The sequence below is a fragment of the Cordyceps javanica genome, chromosome 5 (assembly GCF_051103115.1).
Source record: "Cordyceps javanica chromosome 5, complete sequence".
In the NCBI taxonomy this organism is placed as follows: domain Eukaryota; kingdom Fungi; phylum Ascomycota; class Sordariomycetes; order Hypocreales; family Cordycipitaceae; genus Cordyceps; species Cordyceps javanica.
In genome coordinates this window covers 1423706-1450396 of record NC_139299.1, presented here as the reverse complement: position 1 = coordinate 1450396, position 26691 = coordinate 1423706, and the positions used below count along the sequence as shown (strand labels likewise).

The 26691-nt window shown below is 52.3% G+C and overlaps 6 protein-coding genes across 6 annotated transcripts; 2 read left to right on the top strand and 4 right to left on the bottom strand.

The window, feature by feature from the left end:
• Nucleotides 1–1529: 1529 nt before the first annotated feature.
• V2A60_007672 (aldehyde dehydrogenase) lies at nt 1530–3400 on the bottom strand (the record flags this gene model as incomplete). Its single annotated transcript, XM_083258955.1, has 4 exons — nt 1530–1656; nt 1795–2252; nt 2362–2755; nt 2940–3400. The coding sequence occupies 4 exons, from the start codon at nt 3398–3400 to the stop codon at nt 1530–1532; spliced, it is 1440 nt and encodes a 479-aa protein (XP_083115081.1).
• A 983-nt stretch (nt 3401–4383) lies between these two features.
• On the bottom strand, nt 4384–6481 carry V2A60_007671 (cytochrome P450; the record flags this gene model as incomplete). Its single annotated transcript, XM_083258954.1, has 7 exons — nt 4384–4568; nt 4667–4768; nt 4853–5148; nt 5223–5353; nt 5417–5748; nt 5832–6014; nt 6094–6481. The coding sequence occupies 7 exons, from the start codon at nt 6479–6481 to the stop codon at nt 4384–4386; spliced, it is 1617 nt and encodes a 538-aa protein (XP_083115080.1).
• An 858-nt stretch (nt 6482–7339) lies between these two features.
• On the bottom strand, nt 7340–8082 carry V2A60_007670 (dynein light chain DYN2; the record flags this gene model as incomplete). Its single annotated transcript, XM_083258953.1, has 7 exons — nt 7340–7404; nt 7471–7540; nt 7641–7667; nt 7734–7768; nt 7833–7866; nt 7932–7954; nt 8034–8082. 7 exons carry the CDS (start codon nt 8080–8082, stop codon nt 7340–7342), a joined length of 303 nt encoding a protein of 100 aa, XP_083115079.1.
• Nucleotides 8083–10254: 2172 nt separating this feature from the next.
• Nucleotides 10255–11542, bottom strand: V2A60_007669 (concanavalin A-like lectin/glucanase domain-containing protein; the record flags this gene model as incomplete). The annotated part of the gene is made up of 4 exons (XM_083258952.1): nt 10255–10498; nt 10591–11039; nt 11157–11212; nt 11269–11542. 4 exons carry the CDS (start codon nt 11540–11542, stop codon nt 10255–10257), a joined length of 1023 nt encoding a protein of 340 aa, XP_083115078.1.
• A 6835-nt stretch (nt 11543–18377) lies between these two features.
• On the top strand, nt 18378–20908 carry V2A60_007668 (nucleotide-diphospho-sugar transferase; the record flags this gene model as incomplete). The annotated part of the gene is made up of 3 exons (XM_083258951.1): nt 18378–18788; nt 18874–19575; nt 19643–20908. 3 exons carry the CDS (start codon nt 18378–18380, stop codon nt 20906–20908), a joined length of 2379 nt encoding a protein of 792 aa, XP_083115077.1.
• A 2087-nt stretch (nt 20909–22995) lies between these two features.
• Nucleotides 22996–25857, top strand: V2A60_007667 (RNA-binding ribosome biosynthesis protein MRD1; the record flags this gene model as incomplete). The annotated part of the gene is made up of 3 exons (XM_083258950.1): nt 22996–23226; nt 23287–24108; nt 24352–25857. 3 exons carry the CDS (start codon nt 22996–22998, stop codon nt 25855–25857), a joined length of 2559 nt encoding a protein of 852 aa, XP_083115076.1.
• Nucleotides 25858–26691: the final 834 nt, after the last annotated feature.

The window sequence follows — 26691 nt, the reverse complement described above, 5'->3', positions numbered from 1 at the left end:
ACCTCCTCCAAGAAAGGGAGAAAAGAACTGCCGGGAAACCAGGAATGATTGAATGATTAGCAAGTCGTGAGTCGTGCGGCCGCAGCCAGGCTACACCCGTGTACCCGGCGGCAAGTCTTGCCGGCCCGGTTTCAGAGTGTGAACTCAGTGCTGCTCGCGCCTATAGTCGAGTGCCTTTTGTCTTTGTACGAGACGACGCCGATTTTTCCATTGAACAGAAACGGGAAAAGTTCCAAGGCACCACGAGCCAGCATGTTGACGATGGCATGCGAAAGAGCAGAAGCTCCAAGGCGCTTGGAATCAAGGACGACGTCGAGCACCATTCTGGCAGCGAGGTGAAAGAGCAGAGCTCTCCGCACCTTGTATTACGTAGGGGATCAAAACCGGTAGCAGTAGATTGAGTTTATGGCGCGCCGTGGGCCCGGGTTTCAGAAAGCTCCAACTGTGGGAGGTGTAAAAAAAGAGCGTGCCATAGTGAGCAGAGTTACTTGCAAGAGCCGACCAAGCGTCGCGAGCATTCTTTTTCATTGCAGTTGGTTCATGGCAAGAGCGCTTCAAGATATACGTCGCAATCAAGACTAGATTATTTCTTCTTGTTAGAATATCTACACGAAGCATTTCGAGGGAGAAGGAGTGGTTGTCGGTGTTAATCCCAGTCCGTCTTCCAATCATTGGCGTCCTCACAGCCAATCAAGATCACATTCGCGACCTCGGAACGAAATTGGACGGTCCTCACAAAGTGAAATGGGAGCATCCAAGACTGAGACATCGTGGACTCCAAGCTCCTCATCGGGTTGATGGCTTGAAGCGCGAAGAACCCGGTCATGTCCTCGGCTGTGACACGCCCTGCCCTCTCATCAAGTCCCCTCAAGCAAATACTCAAATTCATCCTTTCTAATGGCCAACATTTCGGAGAGACTTGTAGCTCCACGACCGACTTTGGTCCCACGATCAAGGATCCATTACATTGCTCTGGTCCGAGAAGGAAACGAACAGGCAAGAGTATCCTCTAGTTACTAGATTGAATGGAGAGAAGGATGACATCGTGTACCATGGCCTGTATTTGCCTTACAGCCGGCGCCTTCAATTCAGATCCTTCCGATATAGATTGACGTTCCTTGTTTCTGCTGTGAATGAGCTTCCAGGTAGGACTTTTGCACGCGAGATATCGCATGAAGAGAGAGCCTAGCCTGAGCCCTGCTGGGCCACCAGTGGCTGACAAAGGTTGTCTTTGTTGCTGGTTTCTTTCTTGTTTTTCATGAACGCATTACGTAGAGTGTATCAATGTTCTGGGAGGTGTCCGGGAAAGTACATGGTAGCATTCACGGACGAATACTCCAGGAAGGCGAGCGTCGCGGCACGGCCAAGCATCATCCTGCAGCTATATTGAAGAGAATAAAGCAGAATTCTATCGAACCACACCCTGCGCCTGTGCTCACGGTAGTATCAGGGTACAATGACTCCCTGGCTTCGCGCTATCTCGCAAGAAATAACTCGAGATGCGACAATTGTCTTCTTCTTTTCTCTTCTCAGTCCTTCCACGTTACAGTCTTGGTGACCAGGAACTCGTCCAGTCCCATGTTGGCGTTGAAGCGGCCCCAGCCGCTATTCTTGACGCCACCGTGCGGGAGCGCAGGCTCGTCGTGGATGGTCATGCTGTTGATGTGTACGGCGCTGTTACAGGCCCCCCCCCCCCCCCCCTCCGATGGTGGGAGGGCCCAATGGTGGTTAGAACTCGTCTTTCCATCTTGCTTGCGGGAAATGCTCATGTCAGGTCACCCTGGTCTCACTCACCCTGATTCAATCTTCCTGGCGAGGGCAAGGCCCTTGCGCAGGTCCTCGGTGAAGACGGCGGCCGAGAGCCCGTACCCGCCTCGGTTGGCGACCGCGACGGCCTGGTCGTCGTCCTCGACCGTCATGCAAGCGGCCAGGGGCGCAAACGTCTCGTCGTTCCACACCGGCATCGTCTCGTCCACCCTGTCCAGAATGGTCGGGGTGGTGCGGATACCCGGCTCCCTGTGGCCGCCGTCGTCCGCGCCGGACCCGAGCAGCACGCGCGCGCCGGACGAGAGGGCGCTGGAAATGATGCTGTCCACGCGAGCCTTGGACGCGGCCGAGACGAGCGTCGGCCGCTCAAGAGAATCGTCGTTCTTGTCTGCCTGATCGGCCGCCTTTTTGAGCGCTTCGAAGAAGCGGTCCGCGACGGAGGCGTGCACGATGATCCTGTCAGTAGACATGCAGATCTGACCAGACTATTTGTCTCATTTGCTCATTAGCATGCAACGCATCTCACCGCGCACAAAAAGACGTCGTTATCCTTCTCTCCACCTCCACCCACCCCAAAAGCAAAGCTCTACATACATTTAGGAACGAACCCGCCACTATACTGTTAGCCGCGAGCTCCAGATCCGCGTCGGCGCAGACAATGGCGCTGTTCTTGCCGCCCAGCTCCATCAGGCAGGGCTTGAGGTTCCGGCCGCAGCTCTCGGCGACCTTGCGGCCGACGGCGGTGCTGCCCGTAAAGTTGACTTTGCGGACCGCGGGGTGCGCGATCATGGCGTCGACCACGGCGGGGGCGTCGCGCGCCGCGCACGACACGATGTTGAGGCAGCCCGGCGGGAGGCCGGCCTCCTGAAAGGCGCGGCCGATAGCCCAGTAGCTGCGCGGCGAGAGCTCCGACGGCTTGAGGACCGTCGTGTTGCCCGCGGCGAGCGCGCAGGCCGCTGATCGGATGCCAAACACGTACGGCGCGTTCCTGTTGTCGTCCAAGGGTGTATGGGTTTGCTCGATTAGCCTTGGCTGTTTGACGTCGTGATGGGAAAAAGAGAGCAAAAGAGGGCCAACCGGGTCGAGAGGAGAGAGAGAGAGAGAGAGAGAGTGTGTGTGTGTGTGTGTGTGTGTGTGCGGAAGACAGAGAATGAATGGGTAAATGGACTTACCACGGGACGATGCCCAGGACGACACCGACCGGCTCCTTGAGGACCATGGCGCTCCGGCCCTCGTCCTCGACGACGGGCACGCTGCCGCAGATGGAGGCGATGCGGCCGGCCACGTCGCGCAGCATGCGGATGCTCAGCGGCACGACGAAGAACTGCGAGGCGCCGACGTCGGCGCCCATCTCGGCGCGCATGTACGCCGCGCTCTCCTCGAGGCGGCTCTCGAGAATGTCGGCGGCCCGGAGCAGGACGTCGCGCCGCGCCGCGGGCTTGACCCGCGACCAGCCGGGCAGGGCGGCGGCGGCGGCGTCGACGGCCCGCACCGCGTCGCGCTCCGTCGCCGCCGCCGCGGACCAGCACGCCGCGCCAGTGTACGGGCTGACGACGTCAAAGGTGGCCGCGCCGGCCTCCTCCTTGCCGTCGATGAGCAGCGGGACGACGGTATGCGGGGACTCTGTGGCCATTCTGTTTCAATCTTTCTTTTTTTTTTCCTTTTTTTTTTTACCTTTTTCTCTTCTCTCCTTGTTCTTTCCTTCTACTCGTTTGATCTGTGTGAGTGGGGTTTGGTTAGTGATGGGTGATGACGGGTGGTAGCGGGCTAATAGGCCGGCAAGAGAACAAGCGAAGCGAGTTTGCGTTGGAAATCTGACTGTAGGGTTCGATACTCTGACAAAGCCTAGGCAGCGGGGGTAAAGGGGGGCACATTGAATTAATAAAGAAAAGCTGGATGATGCAACTCCTTCGCTCGGCGCGTGCCCACCTGCAGCTTAGCTACAGCCTTGTTGATCAGCAGTCCAAGTAATGGTTTCATATGTGGTGGCTCTGTCAGTCTGTGAAGGTCGATACAGCTTCAGGGAGAGTCAACTCAGCTGTAAAGACTGAGATGATCCAATTTTACTTCAGCATGTACAGAGACGAATATTCCTCTGTTCCAAAGACAAGCAAAGCTTCATGTTTTTTTCGTGTGCCGATCGCCGCCCATCGCTCGTTCCGCTCCACACCCCAAGCTTCAAGTCCCGTCAATACAAGCCGTATAGCTCCCTGCAGTGCGGCGTTTGTTCTCCAGCAGAAAGTCGAGCTCCGTGATAGTCGGCTGGCTGAGCTTGCGGGGAGTGAGTGGTGTGCTGTCGTGGAGTTCCTCAACCACCACAGTGAGGGATCGAAATCGAGGTCTGCCATTGGAAGTCCACCGCAGTTTTAGAACGATGAGTACAGGCAGCCCGAACGGTCTAACATTGCAAGTCAAATAGGTTGGGTCAAGGATGGAAACTAGGACTGGCCGGAATAGACGGCCGTGCCAACACATGCCGCTTCTCCATCACAAGTCCGCTCCGAGAATTATAGCAACTGCGAGAAATCGAAGACAAGAATCAAATATCATTCAACTATCTCATTCCAGCTCGTAGATCTGCATTGACAAAATCTGGTCTGCCTTACCCCGCCGACTTCATCTAGCCGTAAAGGCAAAATCCAGCCTCGAGGCTTCCATATTAAAGTGATCCTTGAGACCATCCTCAAAGTCCTTGCTTGTGAACCCCGGCGCGAGCTCGACCGTATAACGTCGCAGGATCTCGACAGCAGCCTGTCGCAGCTCCACCAGCGCAAATTGTTTGCCGGGGCACGAGTGCCTTCCTGTTCCCGCCGAACGTGCTCAGCTCATGCGTCCAGAAGCATCTCAAAGGTAGTGTCCGTACCAAAGGACGATGGGGAAATGGGGGAGGGCGACCTACCGACGGAGAATGGATAATAAGCAGATCGATCGACAATGAGCTCCGGTTTCGTCGTCCAGCGTTCGGGGACAAAATCGTTTGGTCGCGAGAACGCTCCCTCGCCTAGCCCCAGAACATGTTTAGCAGTCGGAACGAACTGTCACGGTTTGAACCCTCCAGGGCACCAAAATGGCTTTCTTGACGTACTGCGGTGAATGAGGTATGTAGGCACCTGCACGTGGATGTTTCCCGGAATGAAAGCATCGCCCACCTGCAGCCCCTCTGGCGGTGTCGTTCGTTGCATCCCGGACATGACGGGCGGCCAGAGGCGCATAGCTTCGTTTATGCATGCTTGGAGATGGTCCAGCTTGGCGAGAAGCACCGGCTCGGGCCGGTCGTGCTCAGCAAAGTACGCGTCAACTTCTTCTCGCAGCTTCGTCTGGGCGTCTTGGTTGATTGAAAGTTCGTAAAAGAGGGCCTGCAAGCTCATTGCTACAGTATCGCTGTTTATTTTGCGTCATCAGCACACGGACGAGTGCGCTTGGTGGAGGGCTATGCGCTGCCCGCTCCGACATACCTTCCAGCAACCAAAATCAGAAACATGTCACCTTCGAGAAGCATACGTTGTTTCGCTGTCAATTCATTGGAATCCGGGTAGTCATTCATGATGGCGGCGAACAGAGTCCGCGAGGAGCCGCGAGGCTTTTCCTGCTCACCCAGTCAGCATTTGGCCAGTTCTTTTTTTTTCGGTCATTAGAGACTGCACCGTACAATTTGCTCGTCAAGCCGTGAACGTAGCCACTTTCGAAAGATTTTGAAGGTGGCACCAAGCCCTGGGATCTGTTTCATCAAGACAAAGAACCAGGGGATGTGGGCAAGGATTCCAATGAGCTTCAGGCTCTGCGTGATGAGCTCCATACAATATGTTGGCTTGCCGGTGGTAAGCACATCCCAGGACTGGTCAAAAGCCATCCAGCCCATAATCTCAAAGCTAAAGAAGCTGAACCATTTGCTGCCATCAAAGGCCTGGCCATTACTGGCCTTGATTTTGTCTAAAAGGTTCTGGGTAGCTTTTGTGACAATTGGTTCATAGTCTCGAAGAGCTGTTTTTTTTTTCCCCACGGTTTTGTGTTGTTGTGTCAGCCTTCGAAGGTATTTGAACGCAGGCGAAGAGAGAGCACCTCACCTGCTGAGTTGAGCCCGCGCTCCCAGGACCTCCGCTGCCGCCCATACGCGACTTCATCTCTGTTTGTGTGTAGAGACGTCAGCGGCTTGGATTGTTCGTACCACGGACCCTTGTAGCATTTTGACTTGGGGCCGTAGACGGCCTGGACAGCCTCCGGCTTGCGTATGAAGAGTGTCGAGGGGCCTGCGTCTTGCCGTCAGCGTTGCTTGCCACGACGAATGGCATCGCACCAGGGAGGAGGGTGGGGGTATTGGGTCCCTACCCAGCCGCACAATATCGCCGTACTGGTCGTGCAGCTGCTGCAGCTCTTCGTAGAGCCGCAGCCGCCTGGACAGGTAGGAAAGGTGCAGATTGGACAGCCTCGCCGCAAACGGCCCTGGGTATCTGCACAGGGCGTGGAAGTAGGCCCGGTACACGAGCATGCTGGTCCACAGGCCGGCCATCGCCGCCAACCCGAGGGTCGTGCATGTCCCAAGACACGTCCACCAGCTGTCAGCCGGAGCCTTGCCGTGGAGGACGGCGGCAGATGCCAGGTCGAGCAGCACGGACGCGATGATGATGGGCCTCGCGTAACAATCCCATTCCCCGCGGCTGAAAACGAGGAGGTGCAGAGGCGTGCCGGCCAGGAAGGCTAGCAGGTGGTGGTTCATGTTGTATATCGGGAATAACGTGTACGCGAATGATATCTCTGAGTGTGTTCTGGGTGTGTACTGGCTATGGCGTGCAACGTGACGGAGGCATCAGGCGCTCCGCGATCGCGGTGCTTATTTAATTTATACGCAGCCTGTGGCGAGGGGTACCTACCTACCTACCTACCTTGCATATGTATCCAGATGCATCTTGTCTCGGTTAGCGGATAGCCCCCAACGGCTCTCGCTTGCGAACCACAAGCTGGTTATTACTCACCCAGACTACAGGCCTCATACTATACATCGACGTATTTAGTTCGAAACATCGGAGACTATTACTGCTAAATATGCTGAATCAGAATCAATGATACCGAAAAATTCCCGGTTCAACCCGATCATCAGTCCGGTAGCTGCTGCAGAGCAAATCTCGCTATTTCACTGATCCAATGTGCGTCGCCAGCCGAAATTGGCGGGAAAAAGCAAATGTGGGTGGGATATGTCTGCTGTCCACACAACGAGACCCTCCGGAGCTGTATTGAAAATTTCCGAGACAAGATAGCAAGAGCCAACCCGAAAGTCCATTGAGCATTCCTATCAACGTCCTTTCGCTTGAAAGCTTCATCTCACACGAGCAATACGTCAAAGTACTCATGAGCAACGGTTTGGTCATCAACTGACTACTTCCGAACTCTGTCTAGATGTGTTAAACCTCATGTATACATTCTTAGTGTAGCATAAGATGCCTAGCAGACGCTGGTGAACCGATTCCATTCTTTTTTTTGTATCTTAGTCATGTCCTCTTACATGCCGTTTTCATGTAATGTCCTGGGATTGCTTGTCGTTGAGCCCTTCGAAAAGCGTCCGTCGTCGTTTCAAGCTTTACTGGGTCTTGAACAGAAGAATAGCGCAGTGGCCGAGGTAAAAGTAGATGAAGTGTTTGGTCTCTGTTGTGCTGGTTAGCTCCGAGTTCAACGCTCGTGTGTCGTTCTGGGCGTGATTGGCGGTCGTACCGTGGGTGACGAAGCTGCCAAAGTTGCGGCCAACAATGCAGTGCCAAGTAGGGCCTTTGCGTTCATCAAACTGCAGATCCAAAGCAAAATGTCATTATATTAGTTCTTCGAGTCAAGAGTCATTTGTCGACCATTCGAAAATAGTTCTCGATATTGTAGGGGCGACTAACGGTGCGCTTGATGTGCTGTGCGATATCCTATTGTCCAGTGGTCAGCAAAACAATGCATAATGCGCATGCGGTAAGTTTTTGCGCCGGGTATACCTTTTCTACAGTGAACTTTGCCATCGCTTCCTGGGCTATCGTAGGTGTTGGCAACTCGATATTGCATTCTAGCAGCTATGACGGAGGGGTCAAACATACCGACTTCAATGGACTCTTGCTGCATATCATCGGTCTGGTGGTCGCGGTCGGTCAGTGGTCATCGGTTCATGGCGGGGTAAACCTATGACGGATCCTCACCATGTCGGCAGACTTGATTTGAGCTGTTGCGGTGTATGTGTTAGTCGTCGTCGTATCTTGATGTGCGTGTTGCCGAGGTTGGACTGGGGAAGTGTCTCCTACCATCAAGCTTCTCCCTGGCGACAGGGGTGTCGGGGCTCTTCTCTGCCATTGTGTATGGTTGTCGTAATTGTTTCGATGCCTATTTCCTTGCTCAAGTCTGTGCCACGTGTAGCGTCTTGTATCAGCGTCTCTTCTCTGATTACGTTGTCGCGAAAAGGCGGCCGACGATGCCCCCCTGGAATTCCGACGACCGGAGGTCACACGTACGAGGCGCCCGGGAATAGTCCAAGAGGCGAAATTTCGGGGTGAGAACACTCTTGCTGATATTCGGCAGTATATTAGCGAGCGACGAGCTGGTCAGATGGTCGGTTGCAATGGTCGTTGTTGGGCAAACCGAATATTCGGGTGGGCGAGGGCAGCTGCGGTCGCGTCTCTCGCGCGGTGAGCGCATAAGAGGTGCCCACTCTCTCTCTCTGCTCCTGCCTGGATAATGAACCAGCAGTGGAGTACCCCGCGGTGCCGCCGTCAGCATACAAAAATGCACCGTACAGGGGCAGAGGGCCCCTAGAAATAAGCTTTGAGGCGCCATAAAGGCCTACCTACCTCTGGCCAGGACAGGTGGCTGTAGGGAGTACCCGGCGGGCTATTTACCAGCTTGGCCACTAGCAAAACGTTGATTAGCAAATTGACGTTGGGACTTTAACCGCCAGGAACAAAACGAGCAAAATAAAATGCATGAAGTTCTTTCGTTTTTGTGCCACTTGAAAAGAAAAGAATCAAGTATGAAATGTGATTGATTGGCTTACCTATGAACCAGCCTGGGACGCAGTTCCGGACCAAGAATGCCTATCGAGAGATGGCTGTTGATGCCGTCCACAATATGTGCCATATCTTCTATTCTTCTTCAGAAAATAATAGGAGAAATACAATACTAGACCGTTCGTCGATCCTATCGATAGTTTCCAAAACAAAACAATACTTATCAAAAGATTTTCGATTCCCAAAGTCGCTATCGAAAAGCAGGGTTGCTACTTGCATCAAGTAGCTACCACCTTTAGGGTAGGTTTACAATGGAGACACGAACGCTCTCGGAGCGAGCCGCCGCCCGCCCGCCCGAATCGTCATGAACACAAGTGACAAGTTTCATGGCAAAACTGGTGAGATGATTGGGACGCTGACATACTTGGAACAGAAACCCGCGGCGGAAAAAAACTGTTTCATCGTCGTAGGCAAGGGTGGCTGAGCAAGTCTCTTTCCTACTTAGCTCCAACGGCCCCAGACGGATCACTACAGGCCTTGCAATGTAAAAATAGAAGGGAGGAATAGACGTGGTTAAGAATATAAGAAAATAAATGAGTACGTGTACGGAGTAGAAAGCTCGTAATACATAATAATGATTGAAAATACAAATTAAAATAAAAATAAAATCGCCCGACGGCTAACCATGACTCGGAAAAGCCCGATTTCCCATTTTTGTTACCAGAAAGGATGTGTGGGCGGGCGGGTAGAGGACAGGATGACATGCCTACCGACGGGGCCGCGCTCGTGGACAACAGGGCTGTAGCCTGTCGCAGGCTTCGGAGGTAGAGAGGGGCAAAAACCTCGTATCCTATATTATTCCGCTCACTATTATTAATGACGGTTTTAAAATGAAAAGAATTTATACGTGAACAAGCTTCCACCCCCAAGGGCCATTCCCCTTTACCAGTATAATTCACATTTCTGAAACAATGGGCGTTGTCATTTGGATCAAAGGCTAGCTAGCAAGGTACTCCGTGAGTAGCATGGCCTCCAGAGTGTATCCTTGTCCCGGTAGTACCCAGCCTTTTTTTTGCTGTAATACGAGATGGGCTTGCGCGTACACGCTCCAGTGCAATGAGAGGGCATATTGAGTAATACGAGCTCCTGGAGCATGTGCCGGCCCGTTGTGGTTGGTATGACGCCAAACGGCCACTTCTGCACGCCACGCCGCTCTGAAAGGAGGACTGTGGCTTGCAGGATTTCCAGATGCAGAGGTGCCGCAGCTCGCCAGATCAAAATATCGCTATGATTTTTTTGTACAGCTGATTATCGCGGCTCATGAATGCAACTCGCTGGTGGGTTCAAAATAAACCAACTAAACATGTCTAAAATACCGATTGATATCCACATTACCACCTCATGAGAACCATGAATAGGACACCCCCCAAAAAAAAAAAGAAAAAGAAACAACAAGATTCAACAGCAAAAACTCCGGTAACCCAATGCCGTATTCAACTCCAATCTATCCAAAACCGGTTGCTTATTCTACACTGACGGCAAAATCGGGGCAGTAAAACGTCACATTTTGCGGCGAATCGTAAGCCTCGGTGCCCATACCGAATGAGCCCAAAAAGTCGCTTGTTGACGGATAGCTCGAGTTGCCAGACTGAAGAATGTAATCGATGAGCGGGAACACGTTGCCGTGAAACTTTTCCGTGATTGTCTGAGCCTTCCAGGTCAGGACGAACTGGCTGGTGGTGGGATGCTTGTCGGCATACAGGTCACTGCGCAATCAGGTTAGCATGGTCCATTTCACATCAGTCGGGCTACAAAGTAAAAGAAGAAGAGGATCAGAGCATGCTGAGGCAAAGCTTACAAAGTGACCTGCGCATTGGTATTGGCATCCTGCAGAGACAGCGTCTTGACAATCGAAGTCGTGTCCTGACCAATGACGTGGGCAGAGGGGCCGATGGCGGCAAACCAGATCATGATTTCAAAGGCAGCCTTTTCGTTGTTCTTGGAGGTATCGCTGCTCTTGTCGGCGAACATATCAATGGCGACGTTGGTGTTGACAGAATTACCGGCGGCCATAGTTTTCGATTCGCTCTCAGTCGAGTTGTCGTTGCCTGTGACATATTTCCACTCAAAATCGACAAATAGCTTTTTAATCGAGTCCATTTTTTTGGGGAAAATCTTTTCGAGCTTGATGTTGGCGAATGCGTGCACGTTGTTCTGTCCGGCGGGAGCAGGAGAGTACTGCCAAGTGACCTGGAATGGAGGAGCAAGTTCAGGCTTGGCGTAGGTGCCGTTGTTGTTGAAGAGGACCTGAGAGGAGGTGTATTAGCTTTTGTGTTTGTGCAAGGCGAGTTGACACGGTGCAACGCCGCCGTGTGACGGCACCTGCGGCAGCTGTAGGCGAGAGAGAGGGTAGTCTTGACTTACATCCATACACATGCCGCTCTTTGCGCCGTTTTCGATACCCCATTGGTTAGGATTGACTGCGCGACCATTAGCATACGGAACTCGCCACGAACAAGTAAAGACAAGAACATACATGTGTATTGCTGCTGGCCCTTCTCCCAGAAATAACGTTGGGGATTACCCAGATCGGCAAACTGCGTGCACGCTTTGGCGAGTTCAACGTTGTTGTTCTTGGGAGGCCTTGGTCCGCCGGCACCACCTGCGCCAACACCGCCGTCACCGAGGACACTGCCAGAGTTTCCGCCGTTCCTGTGAGCTTGCTGGAGCGGGAAGAGGACGCCGAGAGTGATGGCAATGGGGACAATGAGCATGCAAAAGCTCAGAATCCATTTGAAACCGAACCCCATGGCGACGGCTGGTAGACAAAGACAACGATGCAAGAGTCGAAGCGAGAGGAGAGAACAAAGCGGTCGGCAGACGGGTTGCGATGATTGTCGTCTTGTTTCAACGTCAGTCTAGCCCCCGTAAGGAGCAGCTGAAAGCGAGAGTGAAGGGGTTCGAAAAAAAAAAGAATGGATGGAGTTGGACTCCCGAAAACGTCTGATGAGGAGATTTGCGTCGGCGGCGCGCCAGGTGCGAGGACAGCAGGCAATGCAGTAGCGCGATGGCGGGCAGAGCTAGGCGATTCCCCTGTCTTGAACGAAGGACAGTCGTCGATTTCTATTAATTAATATTTGTTTTTTGACGGAATGTACGAATGTGTATGCTCAGGCGAAGATTTGCCAGGGCCAGAACGGGTGCAATCGAGACGGGGGAGAGCAAAGGTGTGGAACCAGAATCGCCGCAAGGGAAGAAGACGACGGCCTTTTCGGACGCTACTAAGTAGGTAGGCAGGGGCAGGTAGGGGCAGGCAGGCTGGCCCAACACACCTCGCAGGCCCGTGAATGGCAGGCAGGGCAGGGCAGGGCAGGTGATGGTGTAGCTACCTACAGTAGGTAGGTACAGTACTTGGTAAGTCCAGTAATAGGCCGAATTTGAAGGTGGGTAAGTCCCAAAGTAACTACTACCTAGGTAGGTACTGAGTACTGGGTGCTTTGGTACGTTACTTAGTACTCGGTATGTAGGTGCCTACATACCTACTTGCTGAGCAGAAACCTACCTAAGTAGGTGGCTAGCGAACATGTTGCCCGTACTAATAATCGAGCGAATAAATGGTATTATCGGACGGGTTCGCTACTGCCAGGAGAATACCCGAATTGCCTATATCAGCTCATTACTCGATGAGGGACATCCCTTTACAACTTACCTACCAAGCTACTTACATATTGCCTCCTACTTAGGTACTAAGTAAAGCAGTGGCCACTACCCATACGCTCAAGTGACCAGTGAACTGCTTTGAAACGACAGCGGAGTTCGGGTCGGATTGTGGCAGTGGCACAGCAGAAGTTGCAGTGGATTTCTGGTGGGCTGACAGGCTGTGGGGATAATGTGCCGACCTTGGTTTTTGCTTGGCTGGTCCAAAAAAGCGTGCCAAGCTAAGTAAGTACTTAATACGGAGTAGTAGGCCTTGGTATCTTCCAGGCGGACAGGGGTGCTTTCGGAAGAGGGAGGCGACAAGGGCGAGAGTACGGAGTACCCAGTAGAGAAAAAAAAAAATAAAAATACGTAGGCCAAGGGGAAAAGAAAAAACTAAAAAAAGTTCGACGAGCTACTTGGTATGAGGCAGTGAGGCTTCAAAGGCAATCTAACTAGGTCGGGCATCTTACATGGGGGAAGGGCTCTTCGCAGATGACGATGCTGTGGGCACGTATCGAGCCGGGCTTCCTCAACCTGTTCTGCGTACTGGTAGTATTCTGGAGCAAACAAGCATGGTGTCCAGATCGCACTCGGCGCTCTCTTCGGTAGGCAGGTATAAGATAATAATAGTGTCGGCGGCACAAACAGAATAGCTTTGAGGGGGGAAGAATAATAATCAAAGGACCGTGCGAGGTATGCAGCAATCCTGTCAAAGGGGGGGGCCAACCACGCAGCAACGTGAGCCAACTGCAAAGCTTAAGTTTTAAATTAAAAGCAAAACGGGTCAACGTGAACAAGGGAACAAGTCGAACGACGAGTTTGTTAAAAGAGAAGGAGAAGAAGAAAAAAAAGGAACGCGTCAGTCCACCCGCTGGTACCTGCGTTTCCCAGGTGGGGAGAGAGGACGCCATGGCCCGATGAGATTCAACAGACGCATTTTGAGCAACACCAGTAGCTTCCCGTAGTTGGTGGTTAGCGCTGGGGCCGTTCTCTGCAGTAGCCGATAGGTGCCAGGCGTCTGTACGGATGCAGCGACTGAGGAACACCTTTGGCCACTGATGCAAGGCTGATGCCCGTTCAGGCTGTTTGCTGTCGTTGCTTGGCATCTGAGTTGGGTGATCGTACTTGGGCGGGAAAAAGAGGATTTTCTCTGTCGTCATCATTGCCAATAGTTTTTTTCTGAGAGAGAAAAACACCTGGAGATGGCTGCATTCGTGGGCGCGTGTCTTGTTATTGTTATTCGCTACTCGGATCATTGTTTTGATTAAGTGAAACCCGGAAACAGCAGCGAAGCAACAGTCGTCAGACATGTCTCGAACTTTGGTGAGCAAAACCTCCGGGCGCATATCAGTACTAGCAAGAGCCGCAGCATGTAGCAAGTACTCAGTAGAAAGAAGCAAGGCAAAAACAGAACAGCGCGGCAGCAGAAATGGCGATTGACACGGGCACGGCTGATGGAGAGGCGATGCTCATTTCCCCTCACAGAAAGAAAGTCCCCAGGAGGGAAAAGGGGCGAAAAAGAGAAACCAAAGCAAATAATAATAAAAACAAAACAGTCGATAATAACATCCATAATACATCATCGAGTACGGAGTATAGAAAGCCCCCTATCTGAACTTTGTGCGGCCTCTGAGATGCGCCATACTCACATCTAAGCAGCTCAATAAATCTGTATCAATGTAATCTGTACTCCGTAGTTGGCGAGCGGCCTCACGCAAGCAAACTCACTCCTGAGGGCTCCACACCACCGCCGCTGTTATCAGAACTTGTCAACTTGTCTGCTTGTCCACTGGAGCCGCAGGCATTGACCCGTGGCGCACTCACAGGGAGGGGAGGGAACCCTGCGCTGATTCGATCCATCCTACCATCTCCGTACTGATATGTGGTGGTGTCTATGCAGATGTGAGGTTAGGGGCGCAGGGGCGCTAGCCGGGGGTTGTGGGTCTCAGCATGCATTTGGCGATGGTTTTTTTTCTCATTCATTCTTGCTGGCGCTTCCCTTTTCTCCGGCCGAGAAAAATAATCTGCCCCCTGCTAAAGCTTACTTTTTTTATGATAGCGGTGCTCGCCAAGAGATGATACCATAAATGGCCTAACGCAGTATTGTGCCAGCCAAACCAGTTTAGTCTGGCCTTGAAGCTGTTTTTTTTTTCTTGTCCATCCCCTCCTTAGTGCCAATCAATCGAGCTTTTTTTCCATGGTCGTGGTTCCATCTCGCGTCGGTCGCCCCCTGCGATGGATGGATGCTGTTGTTCGTCATCGTTGCAGTATTTATTGAATTCCTGATAGCAGCGCCGGGCATGCCGACATGTATTATCTTCTCCGTCGGCAGCAGACAATAGCCTGTGAGGGCACCGCCCAGGCGTATGCACCTTTGTACCTAGCCCAGGCAAGGCGGCGACCAAGTTGAAACCTTGACAGCGCCGCTTTGGTTTTCCTTGAGGTCACAGCACAGGGGCGCCCGGTGCCCTCCGCCGGCAGCAAGTACCAGTACGGAGTACTAACTTTTAGGCAATACCCTGAAAGGCCACCCAGATGCAGGCACGTCTGTACCCAAGTTGAAACCTTGACAGCTTGACAGCGTCACAGCACAGGAACGCCTCCTTCGCCCGGTGCCCTCCGCCGGCCGTCGTTTCACCACCAGTGGAACCCATTGGCCTCCGCGCACAAAAACGCTGCGAAGTTTTTGCGCATCCCCATCCCAAGACCATCAAAAAGCCCGTGTCCGGTTGGACATCAGAAGGACCCCCCTCCCTACACAGCAGATACGAGGATCCACGACCAAGGGAGCCGGCTCAGGTACAAGGCAGGAGAGTACCTAATATTAAGTAGACAGACAGTGGACAGGTTGACCAGTACCTGGGCACTCATCGTTTGCCCTGGGCTGTGCTTGCTGCACTGTCGCAAACGCTGTAATGACCTAGGTACCTATCTACCTTAGGTACCTTACCTAGGTACCAGACCTACTAGTAACTTGCCCTGATGCACCTGTTTGTTGTGTACAGCGGCGGGCAACCAAATCGCAGGGCCGTTGCAAACACAATCTAGGTACAAAGAGGCGGTGCCCGGACATGGCAGTATCCAGATGGCAGCTGCGCGAAGGGGCCCCAAATACGATATGTCAGTGGCATGGGCAGATTTGTACACGCATATCATATTATGCAATGCGATGCCATGTTGTGGTCTCCAGACGCCCCCCAAGTAATAAGCTGGACGCAAGGGGTGCGCCATTCCAGCCCTTGACGGTTCGCCGCCACGCGCGACGTTTGGCCGCCCGCCATGGCTAGAAAGCTGCTGTCGCTACAAGACACAGTATTATACCTATGTCAGTACTAGGTGGCTTTTAGCGGCTAAAGCCTTCCTCATACATTCCCGGGCTGCGCTGTGGACGAGCTATCCCAAGTTTAATCCTCGCCAACAACAATAGTCAAAACACTGTTTCCTGGATCAGGGGAGGCGGATCCAAGGACCAAGCAAAGACAAGCGCTCGCCATCAGAGTCATTTTTTGTTGACTTTTTGCTTGACCAATCGGCTGTCCCTGTTCGTCCCCGCGCACGAACCTCGGAGAAATTCTGAGTAATGGTAGTAGCACACAGCGATTATGCCGTTCTCGGTCACGTGTTGGTCAAGTTGCAAGGACAGGCCATGAAGACGCCTTATTAAGTACTCCGTTCCTTGGGTTCAATTTCGGTCTAGATGCATAAGAGTACTTATGGGAACCTGAGTTCCGGCGTGTTTGCCTGGTAAAGCACATGTATAGCGCTGTACCGTCATCTCCACTATTCTACCGTTGACCATCTTATAATTGGCTGATAAGACTTGGGCCAGGCACCCTTTGCAATTTTGCAATTACTGAGTACTTATGATCTTCCGGGCATTGAGACTTGGCAGTGTTGACCGAAGATGCCGTCCCCGCGGGGGGAGGCCGAGGGAGGCCCTGTGGCCCCGTGGCCCAATTTTGGCGACACGAGCAAGTGAGGGCAAGACAGGGCCCATTGTAGAGACACGCAGAAAGTCGAATCAATCCCACCGTCATTCCGGGTAGAAGGACTGCTTTGTGGTTTTGGGTGTTTTGGATGGGTATCGCAGAACTGATATCCGAAAGGAGAGAGAAAACCCCCTCCCCCCCTAAACAAAACGAAAAAAAAATTCGTTTGGTGGGGTCCTGCGACCCAAAGTCTCAGTGCCCCATCGGAAAGTGGCAGCTGCGCCGCTGCACTCAGCCAGCGCCTACTGCCAAGTACCAGTATGTACCTAAGTAATGAGCAAGTCCCCCACGTCATTCCCTCCTAATAGTATTAGTACTTATCTATCCGTACGGAGTCGAGTAATCTGTACTCCGTGTCAACACAAATACGCTGATTACTTACTGGTAGGTGCCTACGAGGGCCCCCCTCGAGGTTCTGCCAAAGAAGTACCAGTAAGTACTTAACTTACCTACCTTTGCAAGACCTGCTCACCTCCTTACCTACCTCTCAATCCACGACCCAGACCACTTGTGTCTGCGCCAGCCTGCCCCCGTAGCTATACGGTTGGCTGCCCGTATTCAATTTCTACTTTTTTTTTTTTTTTCAATTTTTTAGAGTACCTTTTGCCCCCCGGTAGCGTCGGCGAAAGCTCTTCTTCCTTGGCAGCCCTGTTTCCGTTCCGTACGGATACAGAACCTAAGTACGATGCCAACTTTATTAGGATTCTTTTTCATTGCCAGAGAGGGGAGCTGGCGTGAGAAGGGAATTTTGGTCAAATGGCACCCAGTCTATGTAGCTGCATAGGTAGGTAGATACCTGGCTCACCGTATCACCTTGCTGAGAAGCAAGGGCTGGTGCGACGGTGAGCAAGAGGGGGAGACGTGCAGCAGAAGCAGCTGCAGCCAGCAAATACTCCTTCCAGGTCCTACCTATTACATGCCTATGGGTACCCAACTGCCAGCGGAACGAGAACGACTATTCGGAGGCACCTGTTTACTTACCTAGTAGGCAGGTAGACAGAGTTTAGTACCTAGTACTTAGGAGGTAGGGAGGTGAGCACTGTTTTGAGGTTCCAACACACGAGATAGTGGCATCGCTAGCCTGTTGTCAGTAAAAATAGATACCCGGCTGCTACGGAGTACTGGATAATAAAATTCATTGCTCAGCCACTCGGTCTCTCTCTGCTCCTTTGAGAGTCCACCAATTGAGCGCAGCCGCATCGGTACTGGTAGATGCTGCCCATAGCTACAACCCAAACTGGGTAGTCACCCCTCCATCCTTTTTTCTTTTTTTTATACCCTCGCCATTTTTCCTTTTTATTTTATTTTTATTTTTTATTGTTTTCATTTTTTATCCTCCCCTCCCCGGTCGGCCCGCTCTACCTACAAACGCCCTGTCTCTCGCCTCTCTTCTTCTCACCAACGCTAGCATCGTTCTAAGTCCGGCACAAGCACCCCTTGCTCTCACACCCTCTTCTCTTTCTTTGGTGTGTTGCCAAACTCAGACATACTTCTTTGCCGCCACACTTTTCTTCCTCTCTTATCCTCTTACACATACTCTTCCCCAAGCTGCTCTCAGACTCTCGCTCTTCGTCTCTATCCCCAGCTGCTTAGCTTGGCCCGACACTCGCTCTCGTATCTGTTTCTGTTACTCGCAGGCTCGGCGGCAGGAAACATCTGACAGCTGCCATCTTTCTCGTCTTTTTTTTCCTTGCTTCCGGCCTCCGTTTGTTTGCGTCTCTGCCAATCTCATCGCTTATCTTGCTATCCATTTTACTCGCCTGCTTGTTATCAAAAACGCGTTGCCGTTGCCGTTACTTTTCAGGCGAACCGGGCACAAGAAAAAAATTCCACCGTTAAACGCAATCTACCATCTCAAGGCCGCCGTGCTTAGTCTGTTTAGACCGTGTTGCCTTACATCAATCTTATTGTCTCGAATCACCCACCGCCAAGGAATGCTACCCGGTCCGTCGTCAAGATGAGACGTCACCAGCAGCATGCCGAAAACGAGGAAAACGTCGATCTCGAAGTTTTCCATCAACATTCTCCTCCTGCCGACTTCCCGCAGCCTCCGCCGTCGCAGCTACACCACTCCAACCACTCCAACTACTCCAACGTCTCGTCCTACGATGACTATCGCGGCCGTCCCGTAGCTGACTTCTCCCGCCCAATGCGTCCGCCTCAGCAGCCCTACCTCGAGGAGTACGAAAACTCGCCTCCTACGCCGTCGTGGGGCCCGACTCACGTCTCTCGGTACAGCCAGCAATCCTTCGAAACGCCTATTCAATCACGCTCTGCCTCACCCACTCTAGTCAGCGGCCGTGCCACCCCGATGGATCGCCTCCCACGGCCCAAGAACAATATGGACTCCTGGCCGAATACTCCAATGGTATGAAACTCGTCTTGGTGCCCTGACCGCGCTCTACTCACCGTTCTTTTGGCTATCAAACTAACCCGTCACCCTCTTTCTGCAGTATCAGAGCAATGTCAGTCTCGCTGCTCTGCTTCCAAATGCCCCTCCTCCGGTCATGGCCAAGGACTGGGTCAAGGAAGGCTACATTGCTCGCTTGCACGATCGTGACGATGCCGACACCTGGAAGGGCTGGAAACGACTTCTCTTCCGTGCCGTGCCTCTCCTCACACTGCTCAACACGGCCATGTACCTTGCCTACCTTGCCTACCGAATCTACTGTGTCATCTCTGCCCAGAATGCCTACGGGAGCACATTTGTTTTGGCTTGGGTCTTTATTGGCGTCGAATTCGCCGTTGCCATTCCCAGTATGATGCACAACCTCTGGACCATGCTTGCTCTCAAGAAGCGTCAGCGCCCCAAGCTTCGTCTCGTTGCCGACGATGTTCCTACCGTTGACGTGTTTATTACCTGCTGTGGCGAGGACGACGATGTTGTTCTTGACACTGTTCGTGGCGCTTGCGATGTTGACTACCCACGCGAGCGCTTCCGTGTCATTGTTCTGGACGACGCCAAGTCAGCTACTCTCGAGGTTGCCGTTCAGGCGCTGGATTCCGTCTACCACAACGTTTATTACATGGCCCGTACTAAGACGCCCGGCGTTCCCCATCACTTCAAGGCCGGCAACCTCAACTATGGACTGGACATGACCCATAATCTCCCTGGCGGCGCCGGCCAGTTTATGGCTGCCTTGGATGCTGATATGGTAAGCAATTCAATCCAGCTTCCCTGACCTTGGCCGGCTTTGCGTATGTTAACAATTTTCACTGTAGATTCCCGAGCGAGACTGGCTTCGTGCCATCATGCCCCATTTACTCATCGATGACAAGATGGCGCTTGCTTGCCCGCCTCAGCTTTTCTACAACACGCCCGACTCTGATCCCCTCGCTCAAAGTCTGGACTTCTTCGTTCACGTTATTGAGCCTATCAAGGATGCTCTCGGTGTCGCCTGGTGCACCGGATCCGGTTACATTGTCCGCCGTGAGGCTCTGGATCAAATTGGCAACTTCCCTCTTGGCTCTCTCGCTGAAGATGTCGCCACATCGACGCTTCTGCTCGGAAAAGGCTGGAAAACAGCATTCATCCACGAGGCTCTGCAGTTTGGCACTGTCCCCGAAGATTTTGGTGGCCACTTGAAGCAGCGTACGCGTTGGGCCATTGGTACTGTTGACACGGCCTTCAAGCTCAAGTTCTGCCTCTACGGTGACAAGGTCAAGCAGATGAGCTTTGCTCAGCGTTTCTCTGGTTTCCTATATGCCTCACTCAGTCTCTACACTGTGCTGCTCACCCTCTCCCTCTTTGCGATTCCCATCATTCTTCTGATGCGTCGCCCCCTTGTTGCCTACAATGATTTCGAAGGAGATACTCAGTTGGTGTGGCTTATCCGTGCTTGCTTTGCCGCCACCGTATCAAATCGTCTCTGCGAATTTGCGCTCTTCCTGCCTGCTGGTTACCATACTGGCCAGCGCGGTTCCCGCTATCAGCTCTGGATGTCCCCTTACATTGCCCTCTGCATCATTCGGTCCTTCATGCTTCCCACGTGGCTTGGCGGTCAGACTCAGGCATTCAAGCCAACTGGCTCTTTAGGCTCCGCCCTCAACGAACGTGACGCTCGCCAGCGCAAGGGTATGGGTCGTCGTCTGTTCGGCATCTGCTTCAACTACATGGCCATGTTTCATCTCATCTTTGTCTACATGACCCTCGTTGGAGCTACCATGGTGACCTTCCTCTGCTTTACCGAGTACCACACGTTCAAGGACGTTGCGCGATGCCTAATCACCCACGCTTTCTGGCCTCCCTTGACGTTCATCTTTCTTTGCAGCTCCATGTGGACACCCATTGGCTATGCCATCGACCCTCCCACCGTGCCTGATCGTGAGGATCTTCTTGTTCGCGACCCTAAGACGGATGTCGCTCACCCCACGCGAAAGAGCAAGAAGATTGCCTTTGGCCAGCAGGCTGCCTTTTTCGAACTTGAATACAGCGCGACCACAATGTACACTATCGCTGTCTTCGTTGCTTCGTTCATTCTCTTTTGAACTTTGCAGCCAAGTCAATGCATTCTACATTCGTTCTATTGCGCCCCAACAGCGCACAAGCGAGCACCACAAGCTCGTATCCCCTTGCGGTGATGCTAGTTTGTAATAATGCATATGGAGCATCTCCTGGGGAGATGAACTCTTTTTTCCTTCATTTTTCCGGCATCGACGAGGTTGATAATTGGGCCATGTCATGACGAGGTCATGAGCAGTATCACTGCACGGGAGTCACGTTTCGGTGAACGATTACAAAGGCGAAATGATATTTTTATACTGGGTTTGTCGCTGTCAGGTGAGGGGAAGGACAACGACTCGGTTGGATGGTCCTGCGAAACCTCTCATTCAGCATTATGGGTATCGGCGCAAAAACGATTGTGTATTGTTATAACTTTATTGTATATATGCCTTGGTCGGTTCTTTCACTTACCATCACTCTGTTTTGTTTTTGTTTTAATAGACCGCGTTAGAATACGTCACTCGGGGTTGGGTCAGTGAAACACTGTTTTGAGCACAGTATCATAGGTTAGGGATTAATGGTTTAGCATATATCTTGACCGAAGTTGTTTCTCGCAGGTGATTGGTTATTGTTGCAAATCTTCTGAGTGTGCGTTGCCTCACGGTAGTAAGAGGCCGACGCTCAATGCTTCTCCCATTATTTACACTCTACATGCAAAGGTCATGTGCTGTCAACATGCTCAATGTGAGGACAGAAGGTTAACGTCGACGCATCCGTGTATTCAGTGAATGCGGTCCACGCTGTGCATGAGTGAGCCCGCTGGCATCTACAAGTCCTCCGCTCCTCCTCGATTCACCCAGCACCTGCGTTCCCGCATTCAAACGCGTGAACTTGGGATATAGAACCAGAAAAGACCGAGAAGGGCCTAGGGAGCACGTGTTAGTTCATTTTAGAGTTTGGCGGTTTGGAATTCCAAAATCTATTCTTGTGCAGCGTTTAATCTCGGGACACGAATATTTTTCAAGCCAAGACGTATGTATTTTTAGAAGCTTCCGCCATGCTACGGCGGACGCGTCAATGATCCGTCGAAGCCGTCGCGCTAACAACGCAACAAGTATCTTATTTACGGCTATTATCTGTTGGTCGTACGATTTTGCAAGACTATGACGCTTTCAGGGTATATCCCTGGGTAGACGCACCACTCTTACTCTTGAGATTTATTTGGCAACCGGGAGCCGCCGGTCAAACACTTGGCGGCAGAAAACGAAAAGATCCGGCCATGGGGGCGATTGAGGCTGAATGTACCTAGTGTCGGCCGTGTATACCTTCAAAGGCTTGTATGACTTTGTTGTAGTGTCTTATTGTTTATCGGCCTTGGACTCACTGCTGGTCCTCCGGAGCAATTTAATTGCGTCGAGCGACTCGCTCGATCTGTAGCGAAGTTTGACAGAGAATAGTTGATGAGGATGGCAAATTCTCTTTGCTGCATGTCTATACATTCCTGTCGTCAATTTTGACGCAACATCGATAAAGTGATTCTGGATAACTAGACCAGCCAACGAGCAGTGCTGGTCGACAGCAACATGGTACTGCCGCGGTTGGTAGTCGTAGTTGCTGGAATAATCCATTGTTGCCTTGGCCCCATGAACTTGTCATTGTCGGCTGTACTACGAACCATCTCGGCGTACCTGCGGTTTATACCATTCCCAATGACCCAGTGTCTTGATCACGGTTCGCAGCTTGGAGACGAATGGTAACCTAACAACTTTATAATTGCCTCGGAATATGGGTTATTTACAACCACTGTCTCGAATTCTAGGAACAAATTGTTAAATTCGACGCAGAAACCGTGTTTATCGTTCGGCGAACGCGGCTGGTCGACACGTTTGTTGATACTACCCCGATTACATAGTCTCTAGGGTAGCATGGACGAGCTTACCCATCAAACGCACGAGCCCGGCACTATCGATAACGCCGCTCCACTAGTGGTCGCCTTGACAACTTTTTTTTTCATTCCTTCTCTTCCAATTTCTTCATGCAAGAATTTGGTTGACCACAGCCAAGAAAAATCTGATGTGTGATCCTTGAACACCAACATCGGAGGCCTCGTGCCTGAACCTTATCATCCAACATGGCAACTTCAAGAATATTCGTCAAAGGTCTGCCGACCAGCCTCACTGAAGCAGAGTTTCGGAAGCACTTCTCTGCGGGAAACCGCGAAGTGACAGATGTCAAGCTCATGGCACAGCGTCGCATCGGCTATGTGGGCTACAAGTCACCGGAGGACGCCGCAAAGGCTGTCAAGTACTTCAATAAGACCTACGTTCGCATGTCCAAGATCGCCGTCGAACCGGCAAGAGCAGTAAGTTCGTCTAGAAACAACGAGGCAAGGGCAAGAGTCTCGTACTGACTGGAATGCAAGATCTCGGATTCTGCCTGGACCAAAGCAGATATTGCCACTCGAACCGCCGTGTCGGAAAAAATTAGCAAAGTCTTGCCATCAACTGCCACGACTGAAGAGGGTGGCACCAAGAAGAGGAAGCGGGAAGACATTGACCAGTCAGATCCAAAACTGCAAGAGTATCTTCGGGTCATGGGGTCAGGGAGGGAGAGCCTTGTCACTGATGAGACAGCTGTTGAACCAAGCAGAGACGTGGTGCAACAAGGCGGCGCGCTTGTGCCTGATGGGGAGAGCGATGACGAGTACGTCGAAGTTCCCTCGAGGAAGGAGAAGCTCCGCAAGGTTGATCATGCAACGGGAGAGACTGGTGTGGCTCAAGTGACACATGCGAGGGAGTCAACATCTCGTAAAGAGACTGCACTTGCTCCGGCCGATGATGGTGTGGCTGGGGCGTTGCCTGGGACGTCGGCCCCAGAGTCTGAGCTAGCAAACCAACCAGCTGATGTGGCAATGGCTACGACGGATGACGATTGGCTACGCTCTCGAACAAACAGACTTCTGGACCTCGTTGACCCAGACGACGTTTCCCATGTCGTACCTATCGAAAAGGTCCACGGGAAGAGCTCGGTCGACCAAGATGTGGGAAATGACAAAGAGGCCCCGCATTCCGAAGAGGACGGAACCCACGATAGCCAGGACCCTCTTCCACCGCAAGGGCAGGACAAAGGCTCAGCTGCCGAAGCGATTGCAAAGACGTCTCGGCTGTTTGTACGAAATCTCCCTTACTCCGCCACTGAAGATGACTTAAGGGAGGAGTTTGAAAAGTTTGGAGGTATTGATGAAGTAAGTGGCTCTCATCCTTGCGCATGTTGACTTGTTTGTTGTTTTTCCATTTCTTTTCAATGGTTGGCTTGCATGATGAACCCCAGATAGGGACAGCTTATACCTTGCGGTATTTGATGAGAACCCGGGCGAATATTTTAGTAGATGCTTCGATTGTCTGATATCTTGCCACACTTTTGTCATTTTTCAGGTTTACAATGATAGACATGACACAAAGTTGTACACAATGACTAACACTTCCAGATACATTTGCCAATCAATGCACAAGGAACAGTCAAAGGTTTTGCGATGGTCCTGTTTACAAAGGCATCTGACGCGGTTGCTGCATTCCAAGCACTGGATGGGGCAACGTTTCAGGGGCGTATCATTCACATCATTCCAGCGGATGCGAAAAGAGAGCATGGTGTGGACGATTTCTCCATGTCTAGTCTCCCACTGAAGAAACAAAACTTGATTCGCAGAAAGAAAGAGGCGGCGTCCACCACTTTCAACTGGAACTCCCTTTACATGAGCCAGGACGCCGTCAACACATCGGTGGCGGCTCGACTTGGTGTCTCAAAATCAGAAGTACTGGACCCGACATCGGCTGATGCTGCCGTCAAGCAAGCTATCGCCGAAACAAGTGTGATCCAAGAGACCAAGGCCTTCTTCGCCGCCAATGGAGTGGACTTGGATGCGTTTAAGTCTCACAAGCGGGGCGATCTGGCGATACTGGTCAAGAACTTTCCCTACGGAACCACGATGGAAGAGCTCCGCAAAATGTTTGAGGAGTTTGGACCAGTTCTCAGAGTTTTAATGCCGCCATCGGGCACAATTGCCATTGTGCAATTCGCACAGGCCAACCACGCAAAGTCGGCTTTTGGCAAGCTGGCGTATCGACGGATTAAGGACAGCGTCCTTTTTCTGGAGAAGGCGCCGAAAGATCTGTTTACTAGCGAGGCGCCAGCAGTGGCGGTAACGAAGGCCAACAATCAGCCAACCGGAACCACCAAACTGAGCGTTAGCGACCTGTTGACGGGTGGCGGGGATAAGGCAGAGGAGGAAGACGGGGTGGAGACGACCTCGCTGTTCATCCGCAATTTAAACTTTGCCACAACCACGAATAGACTAGCTGAGGCCTTCAAGGCCATGGATGGGTTTGTCTCGGCCAGAGTCAAGACCAAGACGGACCCGAAGAAGCCGGGCCAAGTACTCAGCATGGGCTTTGGGTTTGCAGAGTTTCGCACGAAAGGGCAGGCTCAGGCAGCTCTCAAAGTCATGGAGGGGTATGTTCTGGATGGCCATGCATTGACAGTCAAGGCCTCGCACAGGGGCAACGACGCCGCGGAAGAGAGGCGCAAACAGGACCAGGCCAAGAAGGCGGCAGCGCAGCGAACCAAGATTGTCATCAAGAACCTGCCTTTCCAGGCAAGCAAGCATGACATTCGGTCGCTGTTTGGCACATATGGCCAGCTCCGATCCGTGCGTGTTCCAAAGAAGGCGGACTATACGTCTCGAGGATTTGCGTTTGCAGATTTCGTGACACCTCGCGAGGCGGAAAACGCACTCAACGCTCTACGGGACACGCATCTGCTTGGGCGGCGACTAGTGCTGGACTTTGCAGAGGCGGAGGCCTTGGATGCGGAAGAGGAGATTGAAAAGATGCAGCGCAAGGTGGGAGGACAGGTGAACAAGGTGGCACTTCAGCAGCTTACCGGAGGGGGACGCAAAAAGGTGACTATTGGCAATGAAGAGGAAGAAATGGAATAGATGCAGAAGTAGTGTACATGAATGATGAGAGATACCCTTTTCCTCCGAGTATTGCAAGCATTAACTGTTGTGCCGGTGATTTTGCATGATAATCGTGGGGTGGTGGTTGTTCCCTGGGCGGGCTATTGGCGGTGTTGCTCCCTGGGCAGGGCGCGATGCATAATAAGGGCAGCTGTGAGTTTCGATGGTGAGGAGACGCCAACGCCAAAGGGAAAAGAATTGAAATTAACAGAGGCCACCAGCATTGCAGAGCTTGTGTGGGCGCCTTTGGTTGACCCGTAACTGCAGAATGCCAAAGGAAAAAAAAAAACAACATGTTCCAGCTGGACAGTGTTGGTAGCTTGTCTGATGGTAATCTCGCAGCATACCAAGAGGGACTGACGAGAATGCACTGGCACGTTTGTCGTCTTTGTATTCCGTACCATGGGCGTACTATGGGGTGGGAAGGGAAGGCAAGGGAAGGAAGGAAGCCTTGACTGGGGCCGATGATGAGACTTTGGCCCCACCAAGGCCGAACCAACGTATGCGTTTTCCCTTCCACACACGCACAAAACACACACACACAAGGCAAAAGCTTGCAAGGCTAAGCAAAGTAACCCTTCAACGGAAGGAAGACCAAACCCTCTTTTTCTGCCTGCTCGTTGGCTTGCTGGGCTATTCCTTCTACTCCGTCTCTCCCTCCCTCCCTTTGGGACAAGGAGAGATCGCGGCGAAGCTTTTTTTTTGTGCACACGCCCGTCAACCCCACGCCCTCGATTCCGCCCACTCACCCTCTCTTGGCCGGCCCCCCTCCCCTCCTCCTTGGGCGACGACGGCGCCTGCAGCAACGTTTTT